The sequence below is a fragment of the Lepeophtheirus salmonis genome, chromosome Z (assembly GCF_016086655.4).
Source record: "Lepeophtheirus salmonis chromosome Z, UVic_Lsal_1.4, whole genome shotgun sequence".
Taxonomy (NCBI): Eukaryota; Metazoa; Arthropoda; class Copepoda; order Siphonostomatoida; family Caligidae; genus Lepeophtheirus; species Lepeophtheirus salmonis.
Window position 1 is genome coordinate 6,073,998 of NC_092584.1, and position 14,100 is coordinate 6,088,097.

Genomic DNA, 14,100 nt, shown 5'->3' on the forward strand with positions numbered 1-14,100 from the left:
ATTACCAGTCATGATTTGTATAACAATCACACCCAAAGCCCCATACATTCTATTTATAAGACCATATGCATGATCGGAGGCAAATAAAGGCTCACATGTATAATGGTTAGCTGATATAATCGTGTAGCTCAACTCATCCAATAAATTTGATTATAAATCCTATAATTAACCAAATAAGTTAATGGAATATTTTGTATTTTTTAAATACAAACATTAATTTAAAATTTCTTATTTTCATGATTTTTGTTGTTAGAGATTGGTTTTGAGTGGACAAAAGAATAGGCAATGAGCAGTGTTTACTTACATTTACTAGTTTTCTCACAAAGCAACAGAGCTTGTTGGTACAAATTTGGCCTTAATAGAGGGATGTAAAAATTGGTTGTCATCATTTTTCGCTAATAAATCCAAGGGTTTGTAAACACTTCTTCTAAAGCATTGAAATAAAGCCAAAATACGACATTACTTTTTTTTCCCCATCCTATTATGAGATTGTAATTTGGGTTGACCATATAAAATAATTAAGTGGACTGCAGTATGGCCTGTGGGCTAGGCATTAATGCTAAAGAGCCTTAATTTGATTTATGATACTATATTTGGCTCCCATATGGCGTTTTAAATATAATCTATCATCTTTTTTATTGTTCTAATTGTTGCAATCTTTTAGCAACTTACTGATAAATAAGATTGATTCAATAATATAAATGGAGTATAATTAATTAGCTGTAAAATATAAGTGTTATCGCTATAAGTTACTTTAATGTTGTCGAGTGCCTAATAACTTGACAGTCGAACCTCAAAAAACTTTTGGGGAAGAAGAAAAAGAGTTTTTAAAATAGTTAGAGCAGCCTTTTTATGTGACGGGTCTTAGGTACTTTCTTCTTAAACTATTTTTCATTTTGCCTTAAACCATTTTTCCTGAGGATATTTTGCCTTAAAGCCATTTTGCCTCAAGGGTTCATACATTTATGACCTCCGGGAGAAAGAATAATTTTGAACCCCGTCCCTCCTCTGTCTGTGTCTGCCCAAAACACTTGATACCCCTCAGATTACGTGTCCTAAATTTGATTGTTATCTCCCTTCTTTCCTGAAAATTTCAATTTTTTATATGTGGTTCATTTTGATACTTTTTCGAAATGTAATCTGGTTTGGAGGACTAAGAAACAAAAAGCGAGACATATTGTACATCTGCATTAGGACCCTTGTTATATCAGCTGACTGTTTTATAATATTGGAGGGAGAAAATGAACAACTCCTATAAAAAGGAGAACCTTCTACATAAAAAAAAAACATTAGAGTAGGGAAAATATTGCAATTATTACAAATATTAATATTATAATTATAATCTGTCTTTCACGTATTAAATTTCATTTTTTATGAACAATACTGAACTTTTGGAGAATACCTTTGGATTAGTGAATAACACTGAATTTTTAAAAATTTTCTCCCAAAAATTTCAAATTTGAAATTTTTTCCAAACATATTTTTTTCCAATTCATTTCATTTTTTGTGAAGAGCTCTTGATTTCTTAATTTTTTTCAAACAATTTAGTTTTTGAGTATAGCTCTGGATTTTTGAAATTTTTTTCCAAAAAAAATAATTCTTTGTAAACAGCTGTGAATTTTTGAAATTTTTTTCCCAAAAATGTTTATATTTGAAATTTATTTTTGAATTTTTTTTTCCAAAAATGTTTATATTTGTAATTTATTTTCAAAGATGTTTATATTTGAAATTTTTTCCAAGGATGTTTATATTTGAAATTTTGTTCCAAAATTTTTGAGAACTTTAATTTTTTTTTTAAATTTCTTCCCAAAAAGTTTAACTTTTTGTCAAGAACTATGAAGTATTTGAAACTTTTTCCCAGTTAATTTTTATATTTGAAATTTAATTTTTTGAGAATAGCTATGGATTTTTGAAGTTTTTCTCTGAAAAAATTTTATATTTGAAGTTTAATTTTTGAATTTTTTTGAGCATAACTGGTCTTTTTAACTTTTTTGAGAAAAAACTTAAGATTTGAATTTCATGTTTAGAAAAATTTAATTTTTCTAACTATTTTCAGAAAAAGTGTAATTTTTCTAATTATTTTTAGAAAAGTGTAATTTTTGTTCAAAAAAATTCCAAAAACCAAGACACCCCCACCCAAAAAAATATATATACAATCCTGCGGACGCCCTTGTAATTTATGTTCTTTCTTTCATCGTATAATTTATGGACTCAGCAACTCGGTTCGACTCATATGGACACAACACTCATTTCTAGTGATACATCATTTAAATGATGAATTCAAATAACTTCATATTTAAGGGAAAAAGAAAACCAATTAGTGTCAGTTATTATCAAATTGATGGACCTTATCATTTCGAAATAACATCAAATTTTGTTTTACAGACTTTGATAAATATCTTATCTCGATTCCCCTTCCCTCTTTTCCTATCCATTTATCATTCCTAATCAAAAGTTTGATTGTATAAATTATACTCTAGAAACTATTTAGTTTTTACTAATTTCATTTGCAGAAAAATATTATATCATTTATTCAATAAATTAGAAACATGACTTTTGGGAATGGCTTAGAAACTCGACCTCCACGCCATATTTTATCTTTCTATAATGAAAATGTGGACAACATAAGTACAAATTTACAGTCGAGCTGGTGTAAATGGATACTTATAAACTTTAATCCACACTTTCCGAGGTAAATTTATTTGTTATTTTCATTTAAATATGTATCTATACAATGTGTAACTGAACAAGACATAGTAAAATAATGGGAGCCTGGAAGTAACCTTCAATAAATGCATTTATTATTATTATTATATTCTACTCACAGCCCCAGGCCCCAACTACCAAGAGCGATAGCTCCCAATTTGGTAATTCCTAAAAATTACGACTAAACTACTCCATTCCTTCTGGAAGGGTTCTTAATTCTTTGCACAAAATAACAATTCCCCAACCCTCCCAATATTTACTAGCCAGTGGGAGGCTATTGATTTACAAAAAATAAAAAAATCAATTGTAGGTAGGAATTGGGGCCCCCCACAAACCTAATTTAGATTTTAATAAATGATCACAGGAGCTCAAGCACTCCTTATACAAGTAACCTTGGAGTTATGTCAACTACCCGCCCCCATACCCCTCCCCAACTCACTTATACTGGTTTTATATCTTGTCCCAACCACCTAGCCGTAGACCGTAGCACAGGATTGTTATAATGTCCTGATAAAGTAGGAGGTGTCTGATCTCACTTTTCCGATGGAATTTTTTTGTTAGTCTTGGTTTTTATGATGTCCTGAAGTATTACGATTAATTATTACTATAGTATTACAGGGTCCAGTTTGGTCTTTTTGGAGACTCCTTCTTACTCTGCAAAGTTTTGGACTTGTTGAAGGGGCAGGTAGTGGCCGTAGAGACGCCCAACTACTCGTAGGGTGCGAATCGAAATTCGTCGATCACGTTCAAGTGTCATTTTTTCAACTTGTACGGAGGATATATAGCTTAGCTATGTTTTCTTTTGTAATTAATTGTTTATGCTTTAATATAACGAAATATTAATTAATTTCAATTACTCAAACTTCATTAATTATTGAACTACTCAGTGTAGATTTGAATAGAACAGCCGCCGGTACATAGCTACGTATAGAAAAAAAAATTAAGTTGTCATAAGTTTCTCAATTTTAAAGATAATTCAATAACCAGGCAACATGACCTGGTTGGTTACCCAAGACAAATAATTCAAAAGTATTTTTCATGTAGTGCAATAATTAATAGCCATTTATTGGTGTTTTCGAAACTTACCAAAAATAGGATCTTGATACAGCAGGAGGAGAGATGATACAGGATAGGAGGAGACATGTCACGAGGTTCTTTCCTTCCAGAGGGGAATACAATTGTATTACTACGTTTAATGATGAAATGTAACTTAACTACTTAAAATGTGTAAAGTATTATGCTATTTATTTTAGTGTCGTTTGAATTGACAAATATTTACATACAATTTGATAATAATATTTTTCATTAATCATCTGAGGACTCAGTCAGAAGGCTTTAACAATAAATATGCAGTGATCTCTCTTTTGAATGAATAAAAGGATTCAATTTTCCACAACATTTGTTTAAGTTTTGCTATGAGAGTATAATATCATCTTCCACTGTTTTTAATAACAGAAGATACACACAAATTGAACGGGAATTATAAGTGTACAAGATGTATACTTGTAATTAAGTACTGTATAGAACAAACTCAGTACCAAAAAAGGAATTGATGGCACCTATCAGTATAATAGAGATCTTGATTGAATTGATTCTTCTCGACAACATCATCCGAGAATAATTAATTTATTAAAACAGGTTTATACCTTCTATGACATCACTAAATATACTGTGTACGGGGCTCATTCTTGGGGTTGGAGTATTAAGCTCACACTCCGACCAAGAAAATAGGTGAGCTATAATCTCTTAGCCTATGATGGTTCAATCGCTCTATGACCATGAGTTTCAAAAAGTGTACTAGTGAAGATTAATTTCACTAAGAGAATACTATTATTGTTTAAGCAAGTTTGGAGATAATCAATGCCCATGATATCACTACATATGTTGACTATTAGTTTCATATTCCGACCATGTGGATAATTTTAGCAAAAATCCCTTCCTCTAGGATGATTGAACCACTTGAATTCGACGAACCTAACTATAACAACGATAATTATCTTTACTCAAAGAATCCTAATGGTCTTAGCCCAGATCTGGAGATGATCGACGTCCATGAAATCCCTGAATTACAATTAAATAAAGATTTATGAAATAAATAAGTCGTGAAGAGTTATTAATCAGAATCTGTAAAGCTTCATAGATACTCACATGTTTGGAATAGCTGCAATTTGATTCCTCTTTCTTTAGAGACACCTGTCGTCATTAAAAAAAAGCTACGTCAATGATGAATTAGATTATATGTCTTAAACTTTCAGACATTTTTGGAAGACCCATAAGATGCATATATTGCAAATATTGATTTTAACTTTTCCTTAATATCGTCTCTAATTTCGAGATGAAAAGAGAAAATATGACGAGCTGGCCAACTTGTATACCATACCCAAACTTTCAACATAATTTATTAGCGAAGTAAAAAAGCAATAATAAAAACTATGGTTTTGTATGCCTCTAAGTAATTATGAAGTCACGTACATGGTCCATGATATATATGTGTAGTTTATGTGGAGAATGATGTATATTTAATATCACCATTTAAAATAATTTGCAAAAAATATTTTATTTTTCCCCAATGAGAAAAAAAACAAAACAACCTTGACACACTGAATTATTAATTCAAGTTTTTTTACAGCATTAAGAATGACTTGGTATTTTTTTTCTCTTTACAAAATTGAACTGAATCTTCTCTAATAATATAGCAAAATTGTGCTCCTTAATATTGACTCTTGTTTCCCTTAATCTAAAAGGATATTCCTTTTAGAAAATTAGGACATTTTATTATGGGACCATGGGATATCATTTTTATTCAGTGAGTTTCTTTTCCATATAATAATTTCAACTGAGCGCATTCTTCATTGAGCTTTGTTGCTCCATTGAGTCAAAATTCAATAATTACTACATTTATGGTACAATATATTAAAAATCACTTTTTATATTGTGTAGCAAAAAGTCTGCCGAATTGTTGTGAAAAAGTTATTAAAAATAACATGGATTCAATTTAAGAGCCCTCTTGCTATTAAAAATACATTTATAAATGTACGAAAACTGGGTACACTGTATATAGTGCTCCCTGATTTATATCTCAAAATCATGATTTTTTTTTTTTTAACAATCTGTTATTATTATTTTTTTTATTCTTGAGGAGAAAAGGTCCAAGTGTTGAGGGAGTGCTTTGAAAAATGACGGGTAACATCAAGGATTTGTAGGAGTTTTATCTTCTATAGTATTAAAACAAATATTAACAAGCTTGATTTGAGGGTTAACGGGAAGGTTTCAATGTTTTGTGCACCACCAAAGTGTATTTTCCAGTATCCACAAAATCATCAAATAACGACTTTGGATCTGTAAGAAAAATGGGCACCGTGCCATACCTGCAAAAGAACACTTGATCTCTTTTATTCGGAAAATGTGATGTATTCTTGGCCTCCTAACTTGCTGAAACTGAACCCTTTACACTGTTTCATCTGGAGAAATGTTGAACGGTGTTGAAGGTTCCCAATGTACCACAAGATCCCTGAGAGCTGGGATAAGTAGGGCATTCCGAAATTTACCCCGTGGGACTGTCAAGAAACCAGTTTGACGTTTTCGGGGACATTATGTGAGAATATGGTCGGAAATACAGGTGACTTTATTAATTAAATGTCAAGCTTATGTTTTACTTTTGATTTTTGTAAAAAATGTAATAAAATCGGTAAGAAATAAAGTCCCAGCATCGTTTTACTTTTTTTTTCTTGGCTTGTATATATTTAGATGAATAACCCTTCAAGTAAAAACTTGAGAGGGGTTACAATTTAATATACAGGGTATCCACGATAAATTGGAACTACTTTAAACTTCATCCAGATCCATAATGTGGATATTCAGGGTTAAATCATACTAATATAAAAGGTTGTGTGAATAATACACTATAACTTCCACCACAATTGTTTTGACAACAAACAATAGTCATCATAGAACAAGCAAGGAGAGACGTCATCCTCCAATTGGCTCGCGCTGGACAGAAGCCCTCTGCTATCTACAAGCTTCTCAACTACCCCAAGACCACGGTGTACCGGGTCTTCAATGCCTGGGAGGTTGAGGGGAAGGTCTGCCGTAAGGCCCACAACATGAAAAGTGACCAAATCCGCACTCCCCGCTTCCTTGAAGGCCTCCGGAAGTCTATCAAGGCTTCGCCGGGGACTTCCTTGTCCAGGTTGGCCAAGAACCATGGAGTGAGCAAGCAGCTGGTCTCCAAGGCTGAGAATGACCAAACAACACATCTTCACGGCATCCATGAAGGCCACCAGGCTCACCAACGGTAAGTGTCTCCTCAATGACCTGAAGAGCCATGGAGGAAGAATCATCTTCCCTGCGTGTCATCTGGAGCACCGGTGAGGTGATGCCTCCTTTCTTCTTCAATCCCAAGGAAAGGGTTAACGCGATAAGGTACTGCGAAGTCATGGAGGAGTTTGTCATCCCCTGGATGAAGAATACGGCCGCTGGGAGGGAGTTGATATTCCAACAAGACTCAACGCCCGCACACACCGCCATGAGGACCACTAACCTCTTCAACTCCCACGACATCACTTTCTGGAATCGTAACACCTGGCCCTCCAACTCACCCGACCTCAATCTGTGTGATTACTACTGATGGGGGAAGTTGGAGAGGGTCAGCCACAAGAGCATCGCGGCCCTGAAGGGCTCCATTACGAGGGAGTGGAATGCTGTCGATTCCGCAGAAGTCATCAAGGCATGCAAATCCTTTAGGGGTAGGATGGAGAAAATGGTGGCTGCTGAGGGAGGATATGTTGAATAAATTTATTGTTTAATATCATGTCTAACTTTTTCATATTAACAAATACACTCCAAATTCCATTTTTATCAAGCAGGTTGAATTTTAAGATAGTTCCAATTTATCGTGGACACCCTGTACAGGGTGAGAAAAAAAAAGTTCGGGAAGATATATTTCATTTTATAAATTTATTAATTAGCATAAACTGTTTCTGAAAATTATCAAACTGTAATAAAAACTAACTAATATAAATTTATTAATTAGCATACACTTAATTTGAAAATTATCAAATTGTAATAAAAACTAACTAAAAGAAATTGTTCGAAATAACCACCATTTCCCCGGATTACATGGGGGAGACGAAAAAGGCACTGGGGCAATTTTAATATCAGATGAACATTTAAAAAAATATATGAGCCTTTTTATTTGTCATTTGTAATTATTCTAAAACTCCATTGGGGTACGGGAGGGGAAGAGCGTTACCCTTAATGTCCAGTTTAGTCTCCGTCCTGTCTACTTCAGCCTTGCATGTCATTCTTTATAATTTATGATTATAAATCTCAGTACTCCACTTTATTTTCCTTTCTTAAACAGTTCTAGTGCTGACAGTCCGATGGACCGAGAGTCCTTAAGAACCACCAATAGGACTGGTCTTAAAATTGGACCGGACCGAACAAAAATACAAAGACCTATACAACATAATTCACACTCCCATTTGTGGCAACGGTCCTGATCGGAGCAAAAATTTAAAAGATATAAGAATTGTCTTTGATACCGATACAGTGTAGAAACGGAATATTTGGCCCGGTTTTCTGACTTGATCGCCTATATTTGTCCACGTCTAAGAGGTACTCTATAAGCAAATAACCTCCCACTACCAATTGATCGTATTAATTGAATATAGAAGAAAAAAAAATTGCAATCCTTATTAGGAAAAATTATAAAGCTACGTCATCTATGGCAGCTCAGGAGAAATATCTTTAGGGGGGGTGAGGGGAGTTTTTCCATCGATAAAGTGCCAAATAGCGCTTGTAGTCATTTTGTTTTATAGATGAATTGACAATGGCTAATACATTTATGCTTGACATATATCCCAGACATCTTCGACGTAATCCAAATTAAAAATGAATACTCCTTCTCTTAAACGTTCACTGTGTTATCTCCAAAAATATCAATAATTACTGCAATTAGCTGTTTTTTCTTTCTTTACGTAAATACACATTTTTGATCGATCATATAATGTTATGTATTTCCCAAATACACTTGTATTGCATCGTAGAAGAAATTGCCATCATCAGTTTTTAGTTAACTCTACTTATGTGAGGATAAAATGTTGTCGATAATTGGACTATATTGCTTGCATCAGTTCGGCTTCTTTCTGGGAATAACAGCATCAAATATGAACGATGATAGAATCTGCCAAATCTTATTAGATAATCATGACCGTGTATCAATGTATTCGAGAAATTTTTTACTTGGGTCTACGTATAGATGGCCAAACGGGATTATTCCCTACCATATGGATACTAACTTCACTCTAATCCAGAAAAATTTGATTCATGAAGCTATGCAGCATATTGAAGCGAGTTCTTGTATAAAGTTTGTTGAGTATTCAACTCAAACTCATTGGGTCAATATATTCACAGGAGGAAGTGGCTGCTATTCTAATCTGGGATTTAATCCCTTTCGAAGGCGCAATATAGTCCACTTGGCTCAAAATGATCACTGCATGGGAAAAGGAACCATAGCCCATGAACTCCTTCATACTCTTGGATTTGCTCATGAGCACACGAGGCCGGATCGTGACAATTATCTGGAGATTGATTGGAGTGTCATTCCAGTTTCCTCAAGAAGGAATTGGTTTAGAGCTGGGGGCTTGAATGAAGATCCTTTGCCAGGGATTTGTAATGGAAATTTTACGTCGACGCTCAATGATTGCTATTCCGGATATAGAACAGACACTTTTGGACTGGATTATGACTATGGATCAGTCATGCATTATAATTTAAAGGCAGGCTCTGCTCATGGTGAAACTGTGATGAGAGCCAGACAGTCCATACCAATGGATGTTCAAATTGGACAGCGAAGGAGTCTCTCTTCTCTGGACTTCAAAAAAAGTGAATGCCGCATATCCATGTTGAATAATAAAATTAATTAAGTGACTTTTTGACGAATTTTTATTTTTATTTCTCTTAAATCAATTAAATATATACATATTCATTAAGCAATTCAATTAGTCAATGTAATCTAAAACCTTTGTCTCATCATTCCTTGTGTTTAGACTGGGTCTAGCGCTGATTTTTTTTTTCTTTTTTTCGTTTCAGTCTTAAGTGATTTTTTCTAGACCGATTTTTCGTGTCCAGATTGTGGTCTTAGACCGTTGATTGATTTTTTTTGGCATCACTTTGTGGACTGATATTATTTGGTCTCAATTTATAGACCTATTTTTTTTAGGTCTGATATATTATGTAAGACAAAATTTCACTTTTTTTCTAGATCCACCATGATTGATTCTATCAAAAAATCTTAAAGGTACAAGATATATACAATTGCAAAGGCCTAAGATAATTCTTAATTCATTAAGACTGAAGAAGTTGACTTCTATGTTTTCCAGAGTTAGAACGAAAGAAAGATAAATAAAATGGAAGGAAGATACTTCTAACTTGATCATTCATCTCGAGACATGCTCGAATTCAGAATTCCGTATTCCACAAGAGACGACTTGATTAAAATTCATCAGAACGATCCCTGTTTAAACTTCATATGACGTCATTGCCCTTGAAAATACATATGATGTCATGAAATATGCTATTTATCTGTAAAATCGGTCTAAAACGATTTTTTGGCACAAAAATAGAATAAATTTTGAGTTTGGTTTAGACCGAAACCCAACACTAATCATTACCTTTATAGTATCTTGCAACCTTTCCATCAAAAAGAAACGTAAAAAAACCCCCAAAATCCGTTGGTAATAAGTAAATTATTTCCAAATTAGAACTACAAAATGGAGACCCATAACTTGGAACAGTATTTTATTAAAATTAATTATTGTTATTCTTAATACAAGGTGACACAGCCAAACGATAGTCGGACCAAAAAAAAAGAACAGTTTTTGTTTTTATTAGTGATGGACGATAAAAAAAAAATCCAAATGCCAATTCTAAATTTTTTAAATAATAATTAAAAAGTACAATTTTGCTATTGGGGGGGTCTACATGATTATATTTAGGGGGAAGCGGCTTGGTTTTGGGAATTTTTTGAAAAAAATTCTGAAAAATTAATTTTTTGAAATTTACAATTTGACATCTAAATTTTTTTCAAAATCTACAACTATTTATAAAATAAAATGAAATAAAATAAATAAAAAAACTTATAAAACCCATGGGAATTCTCAAAAAATTGATTTTTTTGTAGATTTTTTTTTTTAAATTCACAACTGTTCCCAAAATAATAAAATTTAGTGTAAAAAGCAAAAATTCCTTAACTTTGAAGGGTTCTTTTTTTTTTTTTTTTTTTTTTTTTTGTAACCTAGAAAAGTATTAAATATTTCAATACTGGTAATAAATAAGAATCATAATTGCAAGTTAAATATTTTCTTTCCGATGCCGATTCGTGAAAAAACATCCATGTCTCTAAGTATAAAAATATCAGAGCAACAACAAAACAGGCAAGCGTTTGAGATCTCCTCAGCACCTTTATCAGTGCCCAGAAGGCTAAAGATCCTTGACATCTCCATACGGACTGCCTACAACATAAACATGTTCATTACAGTACATTGTGTAAATTGTTTGATGAATCTTGACAAACAACCCAAATAAAGTAAATTGAGCAGTGTTGTAGTAGTATATTCTGTATTTCGTCAAGAAAGGAATATATTTTTTTTAGTCTTAAAAAGATTCAAAAAAAAAATATAAGATCCTTTTCGTTTCGTAATCGTTATGCAAAAATATTTTTTTGCCCAATACATTTCGACCAATTTAAGCTGTTGAAATGAATACTGAATTAGCGACAGTGTACAATATTTTCAACCCTGCAATCCTGTTAGTTTGTTATTTATTCGTCAGGATTACAGAAAGTTGGAGATCTATAACATATTACGCAACTTACGGATGTGATATTGAGGTTTGATTTTTTTTTTTGTTATAAAGTTTAAAAAAATTCTCTTTTTAATACGTTTTGTTTTAGTAAAAAAAACAAAAACATAAATCATGATTGAAAAATTAATAAAATCAAGGCAAACCTTGATGATGGCAAGGCGTTGAAAGAAACTAAATATTGAAGACGAAGAAATCAGCCTAAAAATCATTCATACAAACCCCTTTACTTGGTGGGCTCCGAAGTGGTTTCTGACTTTTGTACGTGACGGAGGCATCCTCAATATATACTAACAAGTAGAATGAGTTAAAACTTTGTATATTTTTGCAACAATGAAGCCGTGAAATCTTTATGGTGAGACGTCTAATATCTATCGGATTGGCTCATTTCTCTTACAATGAGCAGATAAAATGACTCCATAGTGGGGGCTACAATATCAAAGACACTGACAACAACATATACCTGCAAATCAGAAAGGACTTCTCTTCCTGCAGGTCTGAACAAAACAATCTTGGATACATAGACTCAATGAATTTATAAAATACCTATATTACATTGTATATTTTGACTTCATAAAGGGACTCCCTCAGCCCACATCTTTTAACAACTATAAATCCCCTATTAATATTTTATGGGATTTTTAATAGCTGGTGAAGACTTCAATCTCTTTTCAAAATACTTAGCGTAATCTTAAAAAATTGTATATTCTATCAATTTGGTTGATTTACTAAAATTAACAGAAATTAATGATAATACCACTGTCCATCAGCAAAAATGGTACAAAAACAGTATATGCTCTATTTAATAAAATTTGATCCCTTGATTCCAAATATGGCATTAAAAAGCCTCGTGGCCTTAAGAAAAAGGCCATACATTTTTTGTTATTTTTAGTAATTTTGAAGGTACTAAGCTGTTTTAAGTCATTGGTGTTGAAGATAAGGTTAAATTATTTTAATATATTTTAAAGACGAATATTAAAAAATTCTAAAATCATCTTTGAAATGCCACCATCATACTTTTAACTCGAATAATCTTTGTTTAAAGTGGAGAATAGGTGCTTTCTATTCAGAAGCTCTTAGCTTCAAGACGTATAGATTCAAAAAGTTTAAAAGTATTGCATTGGATAGCTCAAAGTATGCATTTTAATTTAAAAAAAAGAGTCTATCCAAATACGCTCTATCAATTTGAGATAATCCCACAAAAAATATTTCAAGGAAAAAACTCATTTTTGAATTGATCTCTTAATAAAAGTCCATAAGTATTCGTATGTCCCAGCTGGAAGAGAGGGAAACAAAGACAGGGAAGAAGAAAAGAGATAGAAACAAAGAGAGAGAAATAGAAATAGGATTTGCTTGGAGGAATCCCTTGAATGCTCGTTTTTTGGGATCTCTCACTCACTACGGGTATGCTTCGCGTCATCTTGTGTCCAAGAAGCTTGAAATAATTTATTTCTACAGTTTAAGACATGCGGCTTAATGTTATAACAAATTGTATAATATATGGTTTCTTCTTCTCTCTCTTTGTTTCTATCTCTTGTAGTAGGGTATACGAATATTTATGGACTTTTGTTATGAAATCAATTCAAAAATGAGTTTTATCCTTGAAACATTGTCGTGGCCGAACTAAGCCTATAATTGAGTTTCAGAAGAAAATTAATGAAGAGGGGAAAAAATTACACTAAAGATGTATATATAGAAAATGGGTTACATGTCTGAATGGGATGTACTCATCAACCTCATAAAGTCAAAACTAATTCAATCATTATTGGTGGATATTCCAGAACAAAAGTGCTTGAGCATAACTTGTAGAAACATATGAGAACATTTACTTGCTCCGTACTTTAACTTGTATTCCCAAATAAACATGGCGAATGTACATGATTTATCTTATCTAGTTGTTCGCATTTTATTATTTTCAATTTTTAAGAGTACAATTTAAACGTGAGGTTTTGTGAGGACATGTTTTTTTTTTTTTACAAAATCATCTGAGAATATTCCTTGTCACAAACTTTTATTCAATATGTGAGCTCTCAGCTCTAATTTCTGCCTCAATATGAGGCCTAAATCCCTTGCAGACATTGACTATGTAGCTAGACGTGAGCTTGGTCCATTACATATTTGATGGAAGCCTCGAGAGACTGGACACTCTTGTAAGGAGAGTATCATTTATCCCCTCCTGCAAACGTGCCTAGATACAGTAGTAGAAGGAGGTTTCGTTTGGAGAGGAGGGCAACCACATATTGAGGTCCCAAATGTCCGTAAAGTTGTCTCTCAGGAAGATCTGGGTCTTAGCCAGCTACTGTTACTAGAGAACAGCTCGTAGATAGTTGCTACATAAGAAAAGGACTTATTATTAAGCCTTATTTTGGAAAATCTTGTAAAATTAATAAACGATTAATGTTTAAATAACAATGATTAAATACACACATAGTACTTTAAAGGCTTCCATCATGACGTCTTATTAGATGAATGTTATACATACGTATATACAAAAATTATTTATCAAAAAAACTTTTTTTAAGATGTATGAGA

General features: G+C 32.7%; 1 protein-coding gene across 1 annotated transcript; it reads left to right on the forward strand.

Moving 5' to 3' along the window:
- The first annotated feature begins 8,718 nt into the window (after positions 1 to 8,718).
- On the forward strand, positions 8,719 to 9,707 carry LOC121130496 (astacin-like). Its single transcript, XM_040726235.2, has one exon. It carries the CDS (start codon positions 8,805 to 8,807, stop codon positions 9,630 to 9,632), a length of 828 nt encoding a protein of 275 aa, XP_040582169.1. The 5' UTR covers positions 8,719 to 8,804; the 3' UTR covers positions 9,633 to 9,707.
- Positions 9,708 to 14,100: the final 4,393 nt, after the last annotated feature.

What these genes read in the sequence shown, in the direction of transcription:
- LOC121130496 (XM_040726235.2), top strand. Translation starts at nt 8,805, where the DNA reads ATGTTGTCGATAATTGGACTATATTGCTTGCATCAGTTCGGCTTCTTT.